This window comes from Leptonychotes weddellii, chromosome 3 (assembly GCF_054177405.1).
Source record: "Leptonychotes weddellii isolate Sample4059 chromosome 3, ASM5417740v2, whole genome shotgun sequence".
NCBI lineage: Eukaryota > Metazoa > Chordata > Mammalia > Carnivora > Phocidae > Leptonychotes > Leptonychotes weddellii.
Genome location: NC_138371.1, coordinates 46,551,982 through 46,576,085, shown reverse-complemented (window position 1 = coordinate 46,576,085; position 24,104 = coordinate 46,551,982). Strand labels below are relative to the sequence as shown.

Here is a 24,104-nt window from a genome sequence, read left to right as displayed (position 1 = left end):
TATATAACAAAAATAAATTGACAATTATTATTGATATTAGGATGTGTGTTAATACCTATTATGTTTCAGGAACTAGGCTAGATGCTTTACATATATGATATCATTGACTCTTCACTGTCATCCTACATGGTGGTCAGTATTATTAACCACATATTAATGACAAGAAAACCAAGGTAGAGAGTGAGTGATCTAGGTCATGGTAGAGCAGGGTTTCAAACCTATGTCTTTTTTTTTTTTTTTAAAAGATTTTATTTATTTATTTGAGACAGAGAGAATGAGAGACAGAGAGCGCATGAGAGGGAGGAGGGTCAGAGGGAGAAGCAGACTCCCTGCCGAGCAGGGAGCCTGATGCGGGACTTGATCCCGGGACTCCAGGATCATGACCTGAGCCGAAGGCAGTCGCTCAACCAACTGAGCCACCCAGGCGCCCATCAAACCTATGTCTTGATTGCCTTGAAATCCTGCACTCTTTCTACTCTTCCAAACATTGTTGTCTGGGATGCCATTTGCAAGAACAGAATTTCCACATAGTTGGTGGAATAGAGACATAGTGGCATATTTTTTGTACATTGATTGGAGAAAAACTGAGTCATTCTGGAGTGTGGGAGGCTATTTCTGGGTGTGGTTAAGGGGATTACAACTTCCAAAGGAAACAGACCTCACGTCATCTTTCTTTCTTCTACTCTTACTATTAGAACACATGGGCAGGAGCCCTTAAATGCAAGTGTTCTCTTACCAAGGCCCTTGGAAGATTTCAAATTCAGAGAGACACTTGGAGGTGGCATGGCAACATTTGGCGAAGCAATTTGCTCTTTAGCAAATGGACTGAGCTACCACACACCCCTGTCACCTTGGCACAAGGCTACAAGTTAATTAAGTGTCAAAGGACAGAGACAGACAGACAGAGGATGTACTAGCATCAACTCTCCTCTGCTGTGTCTACTCCCAGGCTGAGGGTATTCCGCGTGACAGTAACAAACTGAAGGACAATAGCTTCATCACAATCCCCTTCAGGCACTGGTCCTCAGAACATTTTGCAGGGGGCAGGCTGCATTAGTCACCTGACAGTTTGGGGCTACCACTGGAGTGCTCCAGAAATGTCTCACGGATAAGACCATCCTGAAATGGCAGGGGATCAACGAAAGCACTAAAGCCAGTGACCTAGTCTTCCCCATATTAAATCCAAGGAATTTCACCTACATGAATATTTCCATAATACATTTTTGTTGTTTCAAAGAACCAACACATTCATCTGTGTCAAAATTAATACTCCCCTACCACTACTTTCGTCACCTAAAGAAAAGCTTATTAAAACAACTTCCCTAAAGCCATCAAGCTGGCTGTGAAAGCTAGTTTTGGTAACATAGGCAATTAAGTCGTAATTCATTTTGCCTTTCCTCTTACCATCTATCATAAAATTTCTCATTACTTCCTGTAGTTTAAATGTATTTTCCTGATCTCAGACAACAATGACAGTCTTCCACTGGACTGTTTTTGTAACGGCCAAACTAATCGATGAGTAAAGAGCCCACTGACACATTGTTGCTGAAGGTTGAATAAATCAGAAATGAGTTCCCCAATGAAATCTGCTAAAGTAGAGTGAAGTTCTGTTTATGATTGGTAAGCTACAGGCTATGTAATCTTTATTAATGTCAACTTTTTAGGAGTTGTGCCAGGCTGGGCCAGATTTCCCGTCTTCTGGAGAAGTTGGAATGGCTTGTTATATCCGGATACAAGTCCTCCTCACAAGCCTGAGGGAAAAGTCACACTGTGGATTTGAATTTCTCTATTTACCAATAACACGGCATCCTTTATCCCTTCCATGTCACCTTCAGAAGAGAGGTTCTGAAGCTGAAAAAGGAGACTTTTCTTTGGCTCCCTTTATACTGATAGCAAAAAAAAATAAAAAATGTACTTAAGCAGAAACATATTTTTAAACGATGAAATTTTGGTTACCTCCCAGCATAAAATGGTATATATCTTCTCACTGCATTTCATAATTAAAGTAGATATTTGATTATACTGAAGTAGGCATTACTTTTCCATTCCATCTTGTTCTGAAGAAACTTAATCACCTCAGTTTCCATTTCAGAGTATCACTTAAATATTTCATTTTTCAGTTAATTTTTTCAAAGCCACAGAATTCAGGAAAGAGGACATGTCACGCTTAAAATGAAAACCATCTCACTGTCAGATTCAAGACGAAGGCCTTAGAAAGGAAACAGCAAGCAGCTCTAACCAGGAAGATGTTGAAGTGACTTTTTCAAGGATAACAGCATTTGCGGCTGTCAGGAGGCAAAGAGCTCAAGAAACGGCATGACAGTGAAGTCTTATTAAAGCAAAGGAACATTAAAAGAATTTCTCTGTGTGTGTGTGCACACATGCTAGAAACAATTATAAAAAAGGTTACGTATACTACTTTCTAAAAGCTTATAATATTTTAAAGCTATGTCTTTGCATGCTTGATTTTCTACTTATTATTGTTAACTTCTACTTCCTCCTTTTACATGTCAAATCAGACTCCTGGAAAGAAGAGTAAGTTTCAATCAAAGACCAAGGAAATCTAGCCATGACTGCATTTGATCTCAGCCAATGGACACATTTATACCATAAGTCTGTGATGCCCACATATATACCTTACAATAAGAAAACACAAGCTATGAAGTTGACAACACATACAGTTCAGCCTTCTACAAGGTCACAAAGGGGTCATGCTACTGCCTCAGTTAAGGTTTTTGAGACTTCTGCCTCTCCCAAATAGAACTTAACTCCAAAGCAGGTTTTTTGTTTTTGTAATTTTTTGTAATTTTCTGGTAGAGTGCAGATTTCTATTGAATTGGTGGTGAGATTCCAAGAAAATCCTTTATTAAAAGGCTCTCTTAAAAGTAGAGCTCTCAGACATTAGCCATCATCAACTGCCAGCTTTGTGAGTGAACCACCATGGATATCTTGCCCAGTGATGTCCTCAGATGTCTTCAGCTATGGTTGTTAGCTAACTGTAAGCCCATCAGCGACCTCAAGTGAGAACCTGCTAGTTGGGATCCTTCTAACTACAGACCTTTGAGAGATATTGATAAGTTGTTGTTTTAAGCCACTAAGTTTTGGAACAGTTTTTTTGGAGCAAGAGATAATTGAAACATGGGTTAAGAGTGGGATCTGAGCCCAAGGCACTGATGGATGTGCAAACATTTTGGAGGCAAAGAAAGATGAAGAAGAAGAGTAAACAATTTATTCAATCATCATATGAGACACTATTGGACGAACCATAGAAAATGGATTGTATGTGTAGTAAACAGCACACTATAGTTTCTTGGGTGAAAAATAAAATTAATATGAACATTTTCTGTATATAATAAAGTTGAAGAATCATGTAACTGTTGTGAATTTTCAAGATCTTCAGGACAACATACTGTGGCCCTAGGGACTTTGCATGGGACCAGTTTAGGAATAGTCTCTGGTGTGGACAGATGAGGTATTGAGGATCTCTGGGCCCCAAAGAGTATTAGTTACATAGATCTGAGTGCCAATGACCCAATAGAATAGGTGTGTGACTTCTGAAGTCAAAATAGGTAGGCAATGCATATTATGGGATTTGATGGAACATTCTACTTAAATGGCACAGCTTCAGCATAGGCTGATACATAAGGAATCAAGAAGGTACCAAGATTTGGGCATCTCATATGGCCTATACCCCTTTGAACCCACCTCAGTGTGGAATTTTTAGAAGAAAGAGTTGCTCCTTCTTTTCACTTTCCTAAACTCTGAGACATTACAGAAATTCCAGGCAGTGTCAGAATTCCTAACATCTACTTGTTGTTGTCCTGGGATTGCATTGCTGAATCATTTATTTACTTATTCATGGATTCATTTAGATGCAAAGAAGAGGAAAGAGAATTTGGAAAAATTCACATAAATAACTTCCAAAATCCCTATTAGGATTTAATTGTGATTATCAATGCAAGGAAAAGAGAAAAATCCACAGAAGTCAGCTTGGGAGAACATAATATGAGGGAAGAGCACTGTAACTAACTTTTATCCCAAGACTTTATCTAGGTCACTTTTTGGTTTTTTGGTGATTCCTATGGGGAAAAATTATAAACAAAAATGTTCTGGAGTCCAAATTTTGGAAAATTTGCAGTGTATTTACATTTGCCTCTGGGTATTTTTTTTTCATGGAGTTAAAATATTTTTTGGAAAATGTATATTATGAATAACTCATTAACACTCAGAAATCCAAAAGATCATCACTTATAATACTCCTGTGGGTATTGAAGGGACAACGGCAACGTGGGACAATGGCAGTGTAGGAGAAAGGAATTTAATGTTCCAAACTAACAAACTTAAGTTAGAAAAACTTTCTTACCATGATACCTGTATGAAGCATTATGTAATGCACAGTTTGAGTGACATCAGCTGCATGAATCAAATTGTGATAAGGATTTTTGTACTTGCTGTAACCAACTTCTAAACCTTCTGCAAAGGAAATTAGGCAAGAAACAGGAATCTGCAAAAAGTAATAATCATGATTATATTTTGACCAAAATAGTAGCACTAAATCAACATGAGCACAACAATGTTTGGGATGGGACACAATTGTGAGTCAGATGTGGGCAGTAGTTTTTTGAGGTTAAATGTAGACTGCTCTGAAAAACTATTTCATTAACCTGTTAGCTTTCAATCCTAAAACAGATTGTAATCCCCAGGTGTTTAACTAAGATGAAATAACAATCTTACCCATATTGTTGTCTTTAAATGTTTATATCTTCCAGAGTCAAGACAGAAGGCTAGTTCTTAAAAGGGTAAAATTCCAAATTACAATTGGTGATGTCTAGTTTTTCTATCTGTAATACAAGGGATTAAAATAAATGACCTTCCAGCACCTTCTAGCTCTAAAATTTCCATGATTCCATTGGTAATGATGAAAGGTACAGGTTGCAGAGTGCTTAGAAATCTGGGTCAAATCTGCTGCTTAAATGGCTCTAAAATGAAATTAATTAGAAGCCCTTTCATCTCAGTTTAAGAAAAGCTGCCAAGAAAGGTTCATTCTGTGTTTTGGGAACACAGAAGATCATATTTTTTAAAAACATAGCTCCCAATCTCTACATGACTGGTCTGTGGGTAATTCAGGTGGATGCTGGTATCTTGTTGGAAGGAGGCAACAATGGCCTCACGATGTCCATGTGGATATATGTCAGTGAGTTGTGGAAAATGGCTATATCATGTGGTGAACTCATCCGCCTAGTTCTGTGACCTGCCAACTAGAAACATTATAAAATGCATTGATTAATGACTCGATGTTCTGCATTTTCTTTCTTATTCAGATAACTAATTCTAAGAGCATTTCATTTTTGTTCCATGTTTCTGACCTTGAAACGATTGATAAGATCATATCTGGTAAACAGTTCATAAATCATAAACTTCAGACTGTGTTCTCCACTTGCTTCATTTAAGGCAAATACATCAAAAGACCATTTATCAACATCCTGTAAAAAAAAGGAGTAAATGCTTTAGATGGCAATATTATATAGTTGTTTCTTTCTATGAAAAATTCTTGGAGAGATCAGGCGTTGTAGATTTAGCAGGTCACATTTCAATTTAGAACATCAGACTATATTTTTTCCAGTGTCCTATATGACAGAGCCACTTAGTATCCATGGGTTCACAAAAGTGAGGCCATAATGCGTAATGTAAGTGCTAAAATCTTCCCCTTAATCCCAAAGTTATCAAACCTGATAACACTATAATACTGATCTTATTCTCAATCTCTCTTCAAATTCATGCCATAAATCACTTGCCCAGAGTGGGCTTCAGTTTAAGGTAGAATTACAGGTTATGTGGGTGATGTCAATGGAGGGATAGGGGAAAGTAGCCCCAACTTCTCTTTCCCACCCACTACTTTCTACATGGCTTGAAATTCCACCATAAGAGTAATCCTTTGATTTAAAGCTTTGATATTTTATGTCTTCTTTTAAGTTGCAAACACCCTAGAAAGATAGAGTATATACCACCTTATTACTCACTCTAACCTTGGCTGATTCATTTATACTTTCCTCCAGGGACAGATGGAAAGGAAAAGGAAGTGAGTCTTTTGATTGAGGAGGAGGAGGAAAGTAATTATAGCATTTCAGGCGATTCCTGAGGGAAGTGGCCAAGCCTATAGGGAAACACATACATACCCTTGGAAAAAATCCACTGACAGTGGGAGAGAAAGCAATGAGAGCTATGCCAAACCATTCCAGCTACCTCATGATTTTTGCTTTAGGTAATTCCAAGTTGAAAACTTGTCGAGGGGTTCACAAAATGGACTTATAACAAGTGATACCAGTCCTATACACTAAGGAGGTTTTCATGTAAAGTGGGAGCTCCAATACTAAATAAATCACTGAAATTTTAAAAATTTGAAGAAATACAACAGTCAGTTCTAATGATTATTAGAAACTCTTAGCAAATTGTGTGTTTACATACACACAGCAGGTTTAGTATTAAATAGGGCAACCTTAAAACTGTGTGTTAATTTTGAATTTGAGCTGGGATTATTTAGAACTTTATTCATTTAATACATTTTTACAGAGGCCAACAATCTGTACTATAACATGCTGAAACTAAACTGAGAATCTGATAAATAGTATTCAAACAGTCTCCTTTAAAAATACTGCTTTTGAAAATAGTAATAGCAGCTTCAAATGCTATTTTTAAATACTTGAAAACACCAATAAGATATTTTTTGATTTGCTTGTACGCCTTTGTTAAATTCCTTCCATTTGGCCATGATTTGATTCCCAAACACTTGCCTTATCTGTTTGTAAATTTAAAATCTCTGAAGGTTGTGTTAGAAGGCATTTTGCCATCAGTAAAGCTCAAATGAGGCCAAAATATCTTTTATCAAATTCCAAAGAATTAGTTCAGATTGTTAGGAGGCTGCTATTTATAGTTCCTTCTAGGGGTTTCCCGCTGAATAAAAGGTTAGTTTTCCACTTTGGGGGATTTTTATCAACAATGATGATTTACATTTATAAACTACTGCAGATGCTTCATTGAGAACAAACAAGACAAGAAGGTATCTCAGGAAGTACGAACTATTTAACTAAAAATATTCTTTTTTTTTTAAGATTTTTATTTATTTATTTGACACAGAGAGAGAGAGACAGCAAGAGAGGGAACACAAGCAGGGGGAGTGGGAGAGGGAGAAGCAAGCTTCCTGCGTACAGGGAGCCCGATGTGGGGCTCGATCCCAGGACCCTGGGATCATGACCTGAGCCGAAGGTAGACACCTAATGACTGAGCCACCCAGGCGCCCCTATTTAACTAAAAATATTCTTTACTGGTGATATTTCCTCCCTCAACCTGTTAGTTTATACATTTTTTATACCATATTTTAGAAAAAGTGTTTACTTTCTTTCATACTAAAATATTGTGTTCGTTTCTAAGTAAAGGTTATTAAAAAAATAAAAATAAGTAATATCTTTGCTTATAGCTGATGAAATCAAAATCTCACAAGATCCAAGGAGTAATTAATATCTTATAATGTGACATTTCACTTATATACTTGTCTTTTTTTATAGCTTTAGAAACATAAATATAAAAAACTGTCCAAGAAAAACTACCTTTTTAAATTAATAAGATTAAAGTCTAATATGCAGCAGAGGAGAAAAAAAAAAACAAATGCAAAGGGGATGCGTAAAAGGAAATTAACAAAAGAATATAATATAAATAGCAATATAAATTTAAACTAGAAAAGGAATTTAATAAACCCAAAATAAAGCAACTCAGGATATTCTGTTGCCAGTGTCCTTTAAATTCTTGGGTGATACAGGAAAACCACCATGAAATTGTTAGAGGAGACAAACTTGAATTTCTCTACACAAATTAAATGATAGAAAGAAATCAGGGATGTTGAATGATGAGCTTAGAATAGGAACAGTGCTCATGCATACACAGGCAGTGGAGACAAGTGAACCAAAAACTTTCACCACTTTAGAGTTTTGACTCGAGTTATTTCTAACATTTAATACTGCATTTGGGCCTCAGCCACAGAAAAAGCAGAGATAAGGGAGATGAATATCTTTTTTGCTTTCTTTCTTAATTTTATCTTTTTTTAAAAAAAAGATTTTATTTATTTATTTGTAAGAGACAGAGAGAGAGAGAGGCAGAGGGAGAAGCAGGCCCTGATGTGGGACTCCATCCCAGGACCCTGGGATCATGACCTGAGCTGAAGGCAGACACTTAACCATCTGAGCCACCCAGGCACCCTTAATTTTATCTTTTTATATGTTCTCAGACCTAAAATTCTAAAGAAATTTCTTTCATATAAGTTTTGTCCTGGAACATCTTTTTTTTTAGTGCATGCAACTTTCCCACAATATATACATAAGAAAATATGTATATTCTGACAAGTCCTGGTGCCATCTCAAAACTGAATTCAAGATCCACCTAAATAAAGCATGAAGAAGAAAAAAAAATCACATATGTGTGTGCACACACTTGCATATGCATTGACATAGTTTGTTAGTGTAAATCAATCCTCATTTAAGTCTACAACGAGTCATGATTTGGAACACATGACATGTTGTAAATGGCTACAGTATTTTTTACGTACCAATACATAAGCTGCAGCAAAGACCTATTCTCATTTTCTCCCAGCCATTTTAAGAAGATTTTAAAAAAATGACTCTTTGAAAAATTTAAATAATTGAAATTATTTCACCTTTAATGTGACTATGACAGCTTCTGGATATACCAAACCAACCATGTGATAGGACTTTCTGTACATCCTGAAAAAGAAAAATAAGTGTATATATAAGACTCATTTACTCAAAGTTTTCAACTATTTTTTAAATATAAGGGAAAAGATTACTTTTGGCATGTTCACCTTTTATCATTAATTACAGGCTTTCTTTGTGGCAGCAATAATAAATATGGTCACCATTTATTGAGAATCTACAATGTGACAAATGTTAATGTGAATATGTCTACACACAAGCACCCTATTAAGTCAATATGATTGACATCTTTTTCTTTGCTTCATCCTATTAAAAGAGACTGTCCTTTGTACATGCAACAAAGCTTTCTGGCATGTCACCATATCAATGACAGAAGAATATTCTTGTTTTGCATCCATTAATGTGCCAAAATTTTTGGTCTGGAAGCTGAATGCCATTAAAATATTTCCTTTATGGATTTCTTTCTTCTTCTTCTTCTTCTTTTTTATAAAATGGAAATTATAAGAGAGAATACGTAGTATCATCGGAATTTATACAGCTTCCTTTTTTTTAAAGTTAAAAATACTAGGGCAGACCATATTGACAAAAATTGCTGAAGTTTGTTCAAACTATCACTTAATAAAAATTAAGAAACCTTATGCAGAACAAAGTTATTTCAATTTTTATAATAGCACAAATAAAAGTATTTTTATTAATCAGTAATTTGCTGGATCTTCTGATGGGCAACCAAAATGACATACACCGGGGCACCTGGGTGGCTCAGTCATTAAGCGTCTGCCTTCGGCTCAGGTCATGATCCCAGGGTCCTGGGGCTGAGCCCCGCATTGGGCTCCCTGCTCGGCGGGAAGCCTGCTTCTCCCTCTGCCACTCCCCCTGCTTGTGTTCCCTCTCTCGCTGTCTCTCTGTCAAATAAATAAATAAAATCTTTAAAAAAAAATGACATACACCAAAAAAATGAAACTCTTCCATTAGTTCATGTGACAAGAAAACCAATGTGATACCCCAATGTGTAAGAATAGCATAGACCTCTGTTCAGAACTGGAAGATACATGGTTCATTCCCCAACGTCCTGGGAAGAAAGAATTAACTATCAATCATGTCCCTTCATTTTCATATTGTTAGTCCATTGGCAAGTTACATTCCTAGACTATACTGTTGTAACTTCTCCCAAGATGCCTGAACAAAGTCATAATTTAATGATTATATCATTAATTTATATGAGGGAGGTCAATATAAGAAATAGTCATTTGGAAAATATTTTGCAATTTCATAAAGCCACTACAGAAGACACTAACTTTTTTTTTTAAGATTTTTAGTATTTATTTTAGAGAGAGAGAACACAGCGGTAGAGGCAGAGGGAGAGGGAGAGAGAATCTCAAGCAGACGCCACATTGAGTGCTGAGCTCGATGCAGGACTCGCTCTCACGACCCCAAGATCACGACCTGAGCCAAAACCAAGAGTCATACACTTAACTGACTGAGCCCCCCAGGCACCCCTGGACACTAACCTTTTTGATTCAATGTACCTTATGGATTAAAAATCCATAAGACCCATTACTTAGTGTCTATGTAAAATAATTCATGTTTCTCTCTCTCTCTCTTTTTAAAAATATTTATTTATTTATTTGAGAGAGAGAGGGTAGTGGGTAGAGGGAGAAGGAGGCAAGCAGCAATCCTCGCTGAGAAGGGAGCCTGATGCGGGGCTCCATCCCAGGACCCTGAGATCATGACCTGAGCTGAAGCCAAGAGATGGTCACTTAACCAACTGAGCCACCCTGGCGCCTCTCATGTTTCTCTTTTTAATCTTGACTTCTTGAAAGCTCAGAATTAAAAAATTTATTTACGTATATCTTTAGCCTAGGCTTCCTTGATAAAGTATCTCCTCATTTTATCACAGAGATCTTATTACTTTATTTCACTATTTCCATTTAATGTTTATTTTAAATGACTCTAAATAATTTTTGACTGTGGGTAATTGGTTTTAATAAAAAATTATCCTTATTCTCTATCTCTCTTGGAAGATTTCAGAGCATTTATAAAATGCTTAATACTCCATTTATAAAATACTTAATTACTCCATTGAGATAGGCATAATTATTGTACTCTTGCAGGCAAGGAAATTAGTAATTGCACCATATCAGACCCAGAAAATAATTATTGTCAATAATGATATTTAGTGGGGCACCTGGGTGGCTCAGTTGGTTAAGCAACTGCCTTCGGCTCAGTTCATGATCCCAGGGTCCTAGGATCGAGCCCCACATCGGGCTCCCTGCTCGGCAGGAAGCCTGCTTCTCCCTCGCCCACTCCCCCTGCTTGTGTTCCCTCTCTCGCTGTCTCTGTCAAATAAATAAAATCTTTAAAAAAATAATAATAATGATATTTAGTTATTTTGTGGGGTTTTTTGGAGACAACAGTCTTTTATATCTATTTTTCTAGTCATCATTACTAAAAAATGGAGGGACAGGGGAAATAAAAGGATAATGGTCTAGGAAAATAAGGTCAATAATCAGTAGTAAGAAATTAAAAAAATTAAGTAACTTTCAATCCCTGTGACTTCATGGCACAGAAAAGCAGTAGGATGAAGCAAAGAGAAGACATGCTTTAAATCACAGACTAGCCACTCACTAACTATGTGACTTTTGGAAAGCTATTTAATGTCACTCATCTGTAAAATGAGGATAATTATAAGCTTTTTGTGAAGAGTAAATGATATAAATGTCTACCATAATAGAATAAATGCTCAATACAAGAAAGCCATTGTTATTATTAATGTTACTCTTCTCACTACTCTGCAGCCAGTGCTGTTGCCTGCAATTCTTGGTTCTTTGGGGCTGCCAGGGCTCTGTGGGAACTCTGGTGCTGATCTCTTAGACCTGGAATACATTTGAGGAATGAATGTCAGTGTGCATTCTCATTACATGGAATGTAAAGCAAGACCAAGAAGCTTATCCTTCTGAGGAAATGAAGGACTTCCCCATTATCATCTTCTAATCCTATAATAAGGAATAGAATATTAGGACAAAAAAAAATGAAGATGACGGTTCAGAATCCGTGTGGGGGAGACCTTAACACAGCTGCCTCACACTTGAGTAAATCGCTGATATATTACAAGCTGCTGAAAAAGAACAATGCATTTCCTGGGCTCCTGCAAGTGGTGAAAGTCCAACTGGAAATATAGGGGATTCTTTTTGGAAGTTTTTACTAGAGTTGCAATGTATAATTCAAAAACTCAAAAAAACTCCACAAAAATGAAAAACTATCTTATTTCAGATACTGTGCTAGGTAAGAGACCAGTGGCGAACAAGAAAAAGACAGTTGTTGCTTTCGTGAGGCTTACTGAACAGTGAAGAGGGGCAATAAATTAAAAAATACATGATTACAAGCAGCACTCAGTGCTGTGAGGTAAACGACTGGTCAGGGTAGACAAAGTGATGTACACTGTACACAGTGCTAAGGGAAGGCATCTGGAAAGACAGGAAGGGCCAGCCAGGGGCAGGGCAGGGCAGGGAAAATAATTTTTGGTAGAGGAAGTAATAGGATTATGGTCCCAAGGGGAGAAAGAGTTAGGAATGTGGGTTGAAATCAGAGCAATATAGATATTCACTCAAAAATGAAGGTAGCATTTGATGAGGCAAGAAGGTAAAAAGGTGCCGAATCCCACAAAACCATGATACAGAAGTCGCCCTTAATACCAAGTGAAATGGAAAACCATCAGATGGTTTTAAGCTTAGGAGTGACAGGGACTAATTTATATTTTAAAACGTCACTGTAAAATGACTTGTTTGGAGACGGCAGTTGAGGAAGTGGGGGGCCCAACTGGAAAGCTACTGTCGTATTTCTGATGGCAGGTGACAGAGCTGGGGACTGGGGTTGTGGGAGGAGAGATGGGAAAGTGAGCAGATTCAAGGTATCTCTAGGTAATGAATTGCCAGGACCTGCAGAGGCACGGAGTCTTGGGGAGGGGAGACTTGAGAGAATACTCAGGAAAGCTTTCTAATTTTCAAAATTGAAGATGATCATCTTTGAAAATTCAAGATAAACATGTGCCCCTACTTTTATGCACCTCCTAATGGGGATACAAGAGTAATCAAAGAGATTTCATTTCCATATATGTGTAACTTACTGATTTCTTCAAGACTGCTTGCTAGTTTAGTTACCTTAAGTATATTTGCTATTTCTACAGGTCATTAAATAAAATATTTTATGTAGCATATGAAAAAAATGAAAACTTAGCATATCAATATATTTTACAGAAATCTTAATCTTTTACTGGATGGAAATAGAAATTGACTCCCACAGTTTGCATCCTTTTTAGTTTGCCAAGTTCTACAATATTTTCCTGAAAAAGACAAAATACACATTCTTTTAGCAAATCACACATATTCTCTTTTATTGGTGATTCTCTCACTGACTTTCTGAACTACTATTGAGATATTTTCAATTTGGTGTTAATGAAAATCAATAACTGTCATACACTTTCCTAAGTTGTTTTTTTTAAAAATGGCAACATGGTTATGGATATTCTTTCTCTCCAGCCTTGCTTCCCTGTTGCAGACTTCTGGTCCCACCTGGCAGAGTTGAGACCAGTTTATGCACCTTATAAGGGGGTGTGGGTATCACCTCACCACACTAATCAAATTGCTTATTATGAGGATTCTTTTATCAAAGCCAATTAAATATAGTTAATAAATACTCAAAATAATTTAAATAATCACTGAGTGGTTATTATCGTGGATAGTAGAAGCACAAAACAAGAAACTTCAAGTTTTATGTGCTGTAGTTATATTTTTAAATGGCTTCAAATATTTCTTGCAATGCATTCTCATTTACATTTTTAGAAACGCAAATGTGTTTCCTATTGTTCCTTTATCAGAGGAAAATTAAAGTATATAATGTTCATTAGAAATAATAGAGATCTCAGAAGATGAAAAATGATGTGGTCTCTCTTAAATTTAAGCACACTGACAAAAAAAACTCTCTTCCTCAATTTTATTAGTTTAGAAAATATTTCATCTTTTTATATATAATTTAATATAACGCAATTTTTTTTAATCTAAGCGATTTCTAGTAACTAGTTTTCAAAAATTGTCAGATGTAACGTGTTTATTTCAAGTATTTTCTTTAGTTTTAATTCTGGAACATCTTGTTTCCTAGACAGAAAAATAGGCTGTATTCTTAAAGGGCTAAACAAATAAAAAATTAGGCCACATTAACATGTATTTCACATGAGAAACTATGGTGATTCGATTTGGAGCATCTAGGGGTCATCAAGTATTCCTTGCTTCAGTGACAGAAATGTCAAAAGCTCTTCAAAAGCAGACATAAGGAGCTTTTCTCCCATGATGGAAAGAGGATGGTCTTTTTGCTTTAATGCAGAGAAAGGCCCGTTTGATTTTAGTATGTAGTACAGAACTTGTTTTATGAAATGTTACATTTTATGCAAATAAAATTAGTTGTGTAACACATGAACATGCTATAATTTTTTTAAGTTACTCACAAAGGTACATTTGAGGGCATTGGCCATTCAAAATCTTTGCTTTTAGTCTTTCCTTTTTTAAAAAATATTTTATTTGCACGTGTACGTGCATGAGAGAGAGAGAGAGAAAGAAAGAGAGAGAAAGGGAGAGAGAGAGTGTGCGTAAGCAGGGGGGAAGGGCAGAGGGAGAAGGAGAAGCAGGCTCCCAACTGAGCAGGGAGCCTGACGTGGGGCTCTATCCCAGGACCCTGGAATCATGACCTGAGCCAAAGGCAGACGATTAACCGCCTGAGTCACCCAGGCACCCTTGCTTTTAGTCTTTAGGTCAATTTATTATTTATTTATTTATTTATTTAATTTTATTTATTTCTTTGACAGAGAGAGAGAGACCACAAGTAGGTAGAGCGGTAGACAGAGGGAAAAGCAGGCTCTCCGCTGAGCAGGAGCCAGACAAGGGGCTCTATCCCAGGACCCTGAGATCATAACCTGAGCCGAAGGCAGACGCTTAACCAACTAAGCCAACCAGGCGCCCCAGTCTTTATGTCAATTTAAAAGAAATAAAAGTACTAAACCCAGGACAAAACATTTTTGTTAAGGCAAATTCACAACCAAGTTCTAAATTTGCTCATTCTGGGTATACTTATAACTGAAGTGTTCCTCAATAAGTAAAATGTTTGACTCCTATAACTTTGATATGGTAAGTATATCTCCTGCCTTCCAAATTTTATCATCTTGAGATACTAACAATTTCACTTACCTTTCCACAAAAATTCCAGCTTGAACAGCATGCACAATGCTTCGAAATTTTGGTTTTTCCTCAGATTTCTTTTTCATCATCCCCATTTTCCTTGTGAAGGTGGACGCCAACCAGTCCCGTACTTCTGATGGGACCGAATCTGTCTGAATGTCACTGAGCTCATCTTCGGTATCCAGCAGTCTTCTACAAAAATTTATACAGATTGAACTTTAGGAAAAAGTGAAGAAAATCTGATAACAAAACAAACATTGCAATAGGATTGAAAATATAGCAAATCACTCTCTGATCATCCCTTAATACTAGCTACTTAAAAAAAAAAGAAAGGAAAAATGATTGGATTAACATTTGAAAAGCTCTGAATTTCTCAAATTGGTCGTCTTCTGAAGGCAAGCACTAACGGACTTGAGCTTTTGCAGCTTCCCAAACGTGATACCGTGATACCGTGATACCGGTCTGGAGATATCAATTCATATACTATTCTGGTAATGAACAGAACTAAAATGGAGAAGAGAGTTCATACGCAGATGTCTGTTATTAAAGGAGGCAACTGGAGTGGAAAGAAAACAGAATAGAAGCTATCAAAGTTGTCTTACATTTACTAACCTTGCTTATACATAATACAGCTAGCACAGCCTGCTTGCATAAGGCCTCGGAGTCTACAAAAGTCATTCACATGTGTTACCTGAGTGCTATCTCTAAATTTTAGAAAATAATTCATCAAGTACTCTAAAAGATATTCATTCTGAGATCAACATCACAGATTAAAAAAGTGAAGAAAAAAGATAAATATATTATTTTGGAAGCTCATTTTAGGTGACAGAGCCAGCGGAAGTGGGAGAGAGACACCCCGAGTTAAGGGCAGATGCTGTCTTGAGGGTGGAGACCAGGCGTGTCTAGAAGCGCGGGCGAGGAAATCAACTGCATGAGGGGGAGTGAACGGAAGTAAAAACCACCGCACTGTCTTGTCCTCTAGAAGCTCCAGATAGACAACACTGACTGAACTGAGGGGTGTAGAACCTGCCCTTAAGGCTGGTCAGCTCCAGTGATCCAGAACTTCCTAAAGGTGTGAGCAGGGAAGACAGCGTGAAAGGCTCCCCACAAATGACAAAACACTCTACCGAGCGATTGAGCTTTGCCTCCGGGAAGAACACGGGCCACCTTTGTCTGTCGCTTGACTTTGTTGTATCCGTGTCGGTGCACTGATAACTCAGAGCTATTTTTAGCGCACTTTAGTTTTGGCTTTGGGGTTCCATTCGCTTAGGTAAATCTCTTTGTACAGAGTGAAGCCCAGGGATCATAAGCTGATGGAAGGAAGACAGAATGACAGTGTGTGCTAAGGCCTCCAGGACAAGTCACACCATCTTGAGAGGGCAGGGACCAAGGAAAGGGCAAAAAAAGGTAGAAAGCCCACCCACAGCACCCAATGATGCCAGAAAGAGTCTCAAAAGGTAATGGGTATTAAAGAGGGCATGTATTGAATAGAGCACTGGGTGTTATATGCAAACAATGAATCATGGAACACTACATCAAAAAAATAAATTAATTAAAAAAAAACAAACAAAAAAAAGGTTATATGATGACCTCTATGTGCTGCTCTTTTCTAGAAATATTCAGAGCACAGTCACTTGCCAATATTTACTTTTCATGGTATAACCACACAAATGAATTTATGAAATGACTTATGAGAAAATATATACATCTTAAGTGCTGGAGTTACAAAACTACAGGTATACGTATGAAGATAAAAGAGCCTTAAGTAACTGGAAGTTAATACTGATTAATACTTACTTTGTATCTTTTTTAATTTTCTTTTGGAACTTATGTTTGGGCGGTTTTGATTTATCCTTAATACACTGACATTGTAACCCCGGCAAAATATTTTTTTTAGCATTTTGTCCATTTTAGCCTGTTTAGCCCATTTAGACCATGTAGTGTCTGAAAATTCAGGGCTTATACTATTTCCATTATTTCTTATCTAGTGATCAGATAAAACCACAGAACAGGACAGGTGGAATGGGAGTCATTGTGGTGTAATCCTGTGATGTCACCAAGCTCCAAGAATTCTCCTGCTGCCTTGTTTTATCAGCTACTCAAAGTAGAATGACAGACACATTGTAATGCAGGTCAATTGATTCTTTGAAAATTTGATGTTGATGACTTTAAGACTGTATGTCCTAAGCTCATAAATTTTCCAAGACAGATCATCAACAAAATCAGCATACGGAAATGAGATATCAAATAGGGATATGAAACTTAAGAGTCTGGTAATATGGTTATTCTTCATCATGATGCATGATGTCATTCATTAAGAAGGAATGAACATATAATCTTGGAGAAAGAGTAATGTGAATTCATTTGTGGGTATAGGAATAAAGGAGTGTGTAAAGGGGAAAGCATGAGATATGTTATTCTATAACTAAAAGCAAATTTTGAAAAAGCAACAAATACCTCTTCAATGGTTAATTTTATATGTTAACCATGGCTAGGGTATAGTGCCCGTTATTTGGTCAAACATCAGTCTAAGTGTTGCTGTCAAGGTGTTTTTTTACATGTGATTGACATTTAAATCAGTAGACTTTGAGTAAAGCAGATTACCTTCCATAATGTGAGTGGGCTCATCCAATTAATTAAAGGCCTTAAGAGGTAAAACAGAGATTCCCTTAAGAGGAAGTAATTCTGCCTTCAGACTGCTTTCAGACTAAAGATTGTTAACATTTACTCCCGCCAGAATTTCCAGCCAGTGTCAGTCTGTTCTGAAGATTTCCGTCTCACCAGCCCCCACAATCATGTGAACCAATTCCTTAAAATTAATTTCAATCTCTCTCTCTCTTTCTCTCATTCTCTCTTTCTAATAATATAAAGGCTAAGGAGATAGAATATTTCTATCATTCATGAACACTATGTGGTAACTACCCTCATGGATTATAAATCCGATAGATGACAAAGGCACAACTCTGCATTATATTAATATTCACTTAATAGAGAACATCACTTGTACTTCTGGTTTTGAAATATAAAAATCATTTGCAAGGGGGGCGCCTGGGTGGCTCAGTCGTTAAGCGTCTGCCTTCGGCTCAGGTCATGGTCCCAGGGTCCTGGGATTGAGTCCCGCATTGGGCTCCCTGCTCAGCAGGAAGCCTGCTTCTCGCTCTCCCACTCCCCCTGCTTGTGTTCCCTCTCTCGCTGTGTCTCTCTCTGTCAAGTAAATAAATAAAATCTTTAAAAAAAAAAATCATTTGCAAGGAACTAAATTGCCTTTTTAGCTATTATGGATCTAAACACCAAACTGTCTTTTCATGTATTAATAGCTCTTTTTTTATTGCTGAATCAGAATCTATTGTATGGATATACTAGTTTGTTTATACATTCAACCATGGTCATCTTGGTCGCTTCCAAGTTCTGACAACTACCAAAAAACTGTTATAAATAGTTGTATGCAGACTTTTCCAGTTCATTTGAGTAAATACCAAGGACCACAATGGTTGGATTGTATGGTAAGAGTATGTTTCGTTTTTTAAAGAAACTTCCAAACTGTCTCCCAAGGTGGCTTACTGTTCTGCATTCCTACCAGCAATGAATGAGACAAAGCCACCATCACCTCTCTCCTGGCCAACTGCAGTAGCCTCCCACTGGTCTCCCAGTTCTTGTCCTGACCCACTTTAGTCTCTCTTCTGCAGCCAGAATGCCTCTTTTAGAGTCAGACCTTGTCAATGCCTAATTCATAAAGTCCTACATAGCTCATCACAAGCGCTGTCTTTACCTTCATCTCTTAACTAGTTTCCCCTTACGCATTTTGTTCCAGCAACACTGACCTTACTGTGCTCAACCCTGCCAGGCTTGCTTCTGCTCTAGGGTCTTTGCACTTGCTTTTTGCTTTGCTTAGACTCTCTTACCATATTTGAGAGGATCATTTTCTCACTGTATTCAGGTAAAGAGGGCTTCCCTGACCCCCCCAACTCAACTAGTAAACACCTCTATTCTGTCTTTTTGTCCTACTATCGACTTCTTAGCACTTACCATTACTTGATATCATGTTGTATGTTTACTGGTTTGTTTATTCACTTTATGTTTCATACACTAAACTGTAAAGACCTTGAAAGCAAAGAGTTGGTCTGGTTTCTTTTTTTTTTTTTTTGAGCATTATTGTATCACCAGCACCTACAACAGTGCATTTAGTGCACAACAGTGCACAGGAGATGAGCATGTATCTATTGAATGTCTAGAAAACATCTAGAGAGATTTCCACTAAACTATTATAAGTGATTACTTTTGAGGAGTAAAGTGAGGATGGGGATGGTAGAAGAAACTTTAATCTTTAGAGTCCTATATTATTTGATTGATAATCAGCAGCAGCATCCTGGGAGTGAATTCACTATTGTCAATCATCTCTTTTAGGATAATTTGCGTTTGAATAACCCCTTTAAAATTTTTGAAGCAAATTATGGGGCAACATGTATATTTGGTGTGGGAAAGACATTAAACATTTTTTATGGCATTTTGAATTATAGGCACAGTAAAAAGAAATTTTAAAAATTGTATACACTGTGTGCATGCCTTTAGCCCAGGAAGTCAGTATTTCTGTTAAATACTCTTTTAGACTCATTTCTCAAGTAGAGTATAGTAAGACATTCCTAAGGAAGTTATAAATAAATTGTAGCAGATTCATTAAGATAATTATTTTTCAGTTTGGAGAAAAGAAACTTGAAAGACATGTGAATAAAACCTAAATATAAACAAATTTTTTAAAAAAACAACAGACCTAATGACACGTTATTTCTTCCCACTCCTCTCCATCTCTCTCTTCTCCATTTTGTCCTCCCTTTCCCTGGCACCTGCCTTGTACTCTCTGTCTTCCTGCCTCTGAGCATCACAAGGACTCTTTGGGTTTCATTGGATCGTGCTATCTAGCAGAACTATAGTATAATATGGAATAGTAATCCTGGGCTTTTGCTAGAGAATTATCATAAACAGTTTTCCTATACATCTATTTGAGACATGTGAAGATATCTGAATATTTATGTAAGATTATGTCACAGAGAAAACATGTAAGACTACGTTGTGCCCTCATTTCATTTTTGAAATAAATTTGTGCAAGTAGGTTGATCAAATGGGATCTCGAATACTATAATTAATTTTGCTTTCAAAATATCCAAGAGCTCAATTACTCTTCATCCTAATGTTATATGGTAGAGTAAGCATAATTGTTTACATCATGAGTGCTCTTAAAAAATAAAGACTTTGTGTTTAAGAATCTTACAACATGAAAACATAGTCATCGGTGCATTTTTCCTTAGAAATTCTTAAAATGCACTCTATAGAAAATAAATGATAAGGAGTATATGTGTAAAATGTTATCACTGTTGACCTCTTAGAAATGCTTCCTCTGTCTGATGTAACTTTTTCTTTCTTTCTTTTTGAGTCCTAAGAGCGTCAATAAAGCAGAAAGTTAAGGATCCCTAAACATGAACTAAGGGTAGATGGGGGGCCAGGGAGCTGTGAAAACTGACCCTCCGTCCAATCAGTGTCCAACTGACCCTTGGAAGTTATTTATATCCCAAATTTTCTCTTGAAATCAGATGACACAACTCCCAAAGGGCTTATTTTTTGAACTAGAAAATTTTCAGGGGAAGGGAATAAAGAAGGAGGTGGCCACGGAAGGAGAGGTCATGAGATTTTGACTTTTACAATTACATCAGTGAAAATATTTCTGTCCACAGTGGACTCTTGGAAAATGGTTACACCAGTGTACCCACACAGTTATTTCCAGGCAATTGGTGCCCACATTTGCACCTACTGAGTGTTAAGATTCGAGTGCTGGACACAGAAACTGGTTGCTTAGGTTTGAAATTTTCTTTTCCCTGCTTTACTCTTCTTATAAAGGATATATTTCAATAAGCCACCAAGTCTTTCAGTTCTGCCCCTAATATTTGCTGGGCCCAGGGCAGGAGCACATTTTTCCCAAATACCATATAATTAAATAGTTTAAAGTTTTATATCAAATGAATGAATTATTAAATGTGCTCTATCCTCCTACCTTTTAAGAAGTTTCATAAAAGCCTGGCCTTACTGTGTAAGCAGGTGGACACTGCAGCCTCCCTCAATATTCTCATCAACCTGCCCAGCTTTGAAAGCAGCTGCTTCTTGGCTACTCTTTAGAGGTGGAGGGGTACCCATATCAACAGTGTTCTGGCCCACTCAGGAGGAAAGACCTAAGAAAGGAGCCCACTAAGACTTCGGAGCAGACTAGGGGACTTTTGGGCAGAGAATTCTGGGATCTCAGTGTCCAGAATATGGGACAGGAGCACAATGGGCAGGATAGGGAATTCTATAGTCCAAGTACCTAGATGAGGGAGAGGGGCATGTGTTTCAAGTTGTCCTTGGCTTGAAGACTTACCACCTCATGGGGAGGGTCACGCCAGACATGAACCATCGTTGAGCACTCTAAAATGAGGGGCAGTGTTCAGGGAAGCAGTTATACTGGTCCTGGGCTAAGGATAGTACTGAACTCATACATGGTAAATATCTTCCAAGTGAGCCCTCCAGGGATGGCTGGGGGATTAAGAGAAGTGGATCGTTTTGCAGTATGGATATTTGGGGGGGGGGGTAAGTGGTTCCCACATAGGTAAATCCATTAGTGTTATTTCTTTGATGAGCACATATCTGTGATCTGAGCTGACTGCAGTCCCCCACCAAAAAAAAACCAAAACCAAAACCAAACCAAACCAAAACCCTAAGAGCAATACTAAAGCTTCACTCAGACCTCAGTTATCTGAGGATAGATAGAGATGCTAATGCTAACTTTTTTACTTACTATGAATCAGGCTAGGAGCCACGCTTTACCTCATTTAATGCTCATAATACCATCATGAGGAAAATACAATTATTATCAGTACCCTTATTCTACTGATACAGACACCTTCAGTGATTTGCTCAGTCACACAACCGGGAGTGACCATGCCACTTTTGAACTCAAGTCTGATCTCAGAGTTTTAAGTTTTTAACTGCTCACTTACCCTTTACCTCAAATGCATGTTTTCTTACTAAGTACCCAGACTACCTTCACATTCAGGAGATACTAACATTATTTTCTATCCCATTTCTACCTCGAAATTTAGGGTTAAAAATAATTGATCTTAAAAAAAATCTTAAGAATTTGGCCCACCAGGGAATTTTTGGTTGGAGGGAGCTCAAATTTATTTTTCAAGACTGGTACATCAAATCATTCTCTCATAGAGAAATATATCTGGAATTTCAGGGTACTTTGAAGTACAATGAATTAAATGTCAGGATGAGAAAAGGTGATACATTCAAAATGCCATATTGACTTGTTAGTAACCTGCTTCCTGAGTGTGAGATACACTTGAATTAATTCTTCCAGGCTACCACCCAAGCTATTTATTTATTTGTTTATTTATTATTTATTTATTTATTCCTTGTCTTGTTCCAAAAAGGACTTAAGATGGCAGGCTCATAAATTTATTTCAACAGTTTTTGTTGTTAATGTTGTTTTTGGCAGTTTTCTTTCCTTTTTCTGTCTATGTGATAACTTTGTTCTTTTGTTTTATTAGTCCTTTTTTTTTTTTTTTTTTTTGTGAACTGTGAAAAGATGACCATTGCATCTGAGGGACTATTAAGACTGCACATTTGCCGGGGACAAGTTTGGGGAGACAAGTTAGTTATGCTGACCTTAGCTTAATTCTCAAGAGGCAAATCTTGGCTAAAACAAGACCAGCTAAGGAGAATGTTAAAGTTAGATGCCGTTTTCTTCAAGTTGAGGTCTAAGGACGGCTCTATGCCTCTCCGTACCCACCCAAGGAAACAAAGAGGCCTAGGCACAGGAGGTTCCATCCCCTAGGACAGACGGAAGGGGCAAGGGGAATGTTGCAGGAGGAGTCTGAGAAGGAGTCAAGTTCCTCAGACAGTTGGGATTCAGCTTGTATTTTTGGAGTTAGTTGGGAGATGGAAATGGAGGGAATGGGTGAAGCAGAAAACTGCCTTAAGCCTGCCTGATGACTCTTGGCTTCCCACCAGAAAGTGCTCTTAGCTCAAAAATATCTTTGAAAACATGCCATTAGGCACAAAGCTTCACATTCCATTAATTACTAAATTTTTTGATTAATAACCATCCTCTGTGGTTAGGAGAACTGCCTCTGGAGTCAAACTCCTGGCTTCATTGCCTATTTGCTGTTGGTCTTGGGAAATGTGCTTCATCCTACCTGAGTCTCAGTTTCCTTTTCAGTAAAAGAGAAATGATAATAACTGTATCCCTAGTGGTGGGGTTGTGAGGACGGAATGGCTAAATGCACGGAAAGCACTTAGAAAAGTATCTGTCACAAAGAAAGTCCTCAAAGAACCCCAGTTATTTACACATCTACATGAGTTAGTCTCAGCAGATTTCTATTTCTGACATGAAGGGAAAGGAGGGTGTCCTCTCATGGGGATGGAAGTGTTTGAGACATTTTATGGGAAGAAGTTGGTTAAAGTGACTTTGGAGAGCCAAAGAACAATGTAAAGATTCTATGGATCATAAAGAAGTAGTGGGAGGAATCTCCAAAAATAACTTTTACCTACTTTAAAAATTTACCTAGTAAAATAGGCAAATTCATAGAGACAAAAAAATAGAACAGAGGTTTCCAGGGGTTGAGAGGAGGAGGAGAATGGGAGTTATTGTTTAATGGGTACAGAGTTTATTTTGGGATGATGAAAAAGTTCTGGAAGTAGAGAGCGGAGAGCACAACATTGCAAATGTACTTAATTCCACTGAATTGCACCTTTAAAACGGTTAAAATGGTAGCTTTTTTTTTTTTTTAAAGATTTTATTTATTTATTTGAGACAGAGAGCACATGAGAGAGGGGAGGGTCAGAGGGAGAAGCAGGCTCCCTGCCAAGCAGGGAGCCCGATGCGGGACTCGATCCCGGGACTCCAGGATCATGACCTGAGCCGAAGGCAGTCGCTTAACCAACTGAGCCACCCAGGCGCCCTAAAATGGTAGCTTTTATGTTATGTACATTTTATCACAACACCACAGTATCTACCTAGTATTGTCTTCCTGCCCTGTTTTCCAGGGAATAGATATGTTACCTTTTCTAATCAGAGAAGTGAGACATAAGAGAAGGGCATTCTGTTCTTCATCTAACTGTGCGTCTGTCT

At 37.5% G+C, this 24,104-nt stretch overlaps 2 protein-coding genes across 11 annotated transcripts in view; one reads left to right on the top strand and one right to left on the bottom strand.

The window, feature by feature from the left end:
- LOC145720507 (uncharacterized) overlaps positions 1-14,903 on the top strand; it is a 55,011-nt gene extending 40,108 nt beyond the window's left edge. For 7 of the 9 annotated variants that reach the window (XR_014143487.1, XR_014143483.1, XR_014143482.1 and 4 more), the window contains one exon: positions 1,665-5,290. Coding sequence is in view for 2 of the 9 variants with exons in the window: in XM_081814038.1 (XP_081670164.1) it covers positions 1,665-1,919 (255 nt within the window). In the remaining 7 variants the exon portion in view is untranslated. Of the gene's footprint in view, positions 1-1,664 lie in introns of all 9 variants that reach the window. The other 2 variants (XR_014143486.1, XR_014143481.1) reach the window with 2 other exon arrangements.
- PDE1A (phosphodiesterase 1A) overlaps positions 1-24,104 on the bottom strand; it is a 236,040-nt gene that overhangs the window by 58,599 nt on the left and 153,337 nt on the right. For both annotated transcript variants that reach the window (XM_031035677.2, XM_081814036.1), the window contains exons 3-6: positions 14,954-15,136; positions 8,705-8,771; positions 5,367-5,483; positions 4,364-4,504 (exon numbers count right to left, since the gene is read on the bottom strand). In XM_031035677.2, coding sequence (XP_030891537.1) covers positions 4,364-4,504; positions 5,367-5,483; positions 8,705-8,771; positions 14,954-15,136 — 508 coding nt within the window. The remainder of the gene's footprint in view (positions 1-4,363; positions 4,505-5,366; positions 5,484-8,704; positions 8,772-14,953; positions 15,137-24,104) is intronic.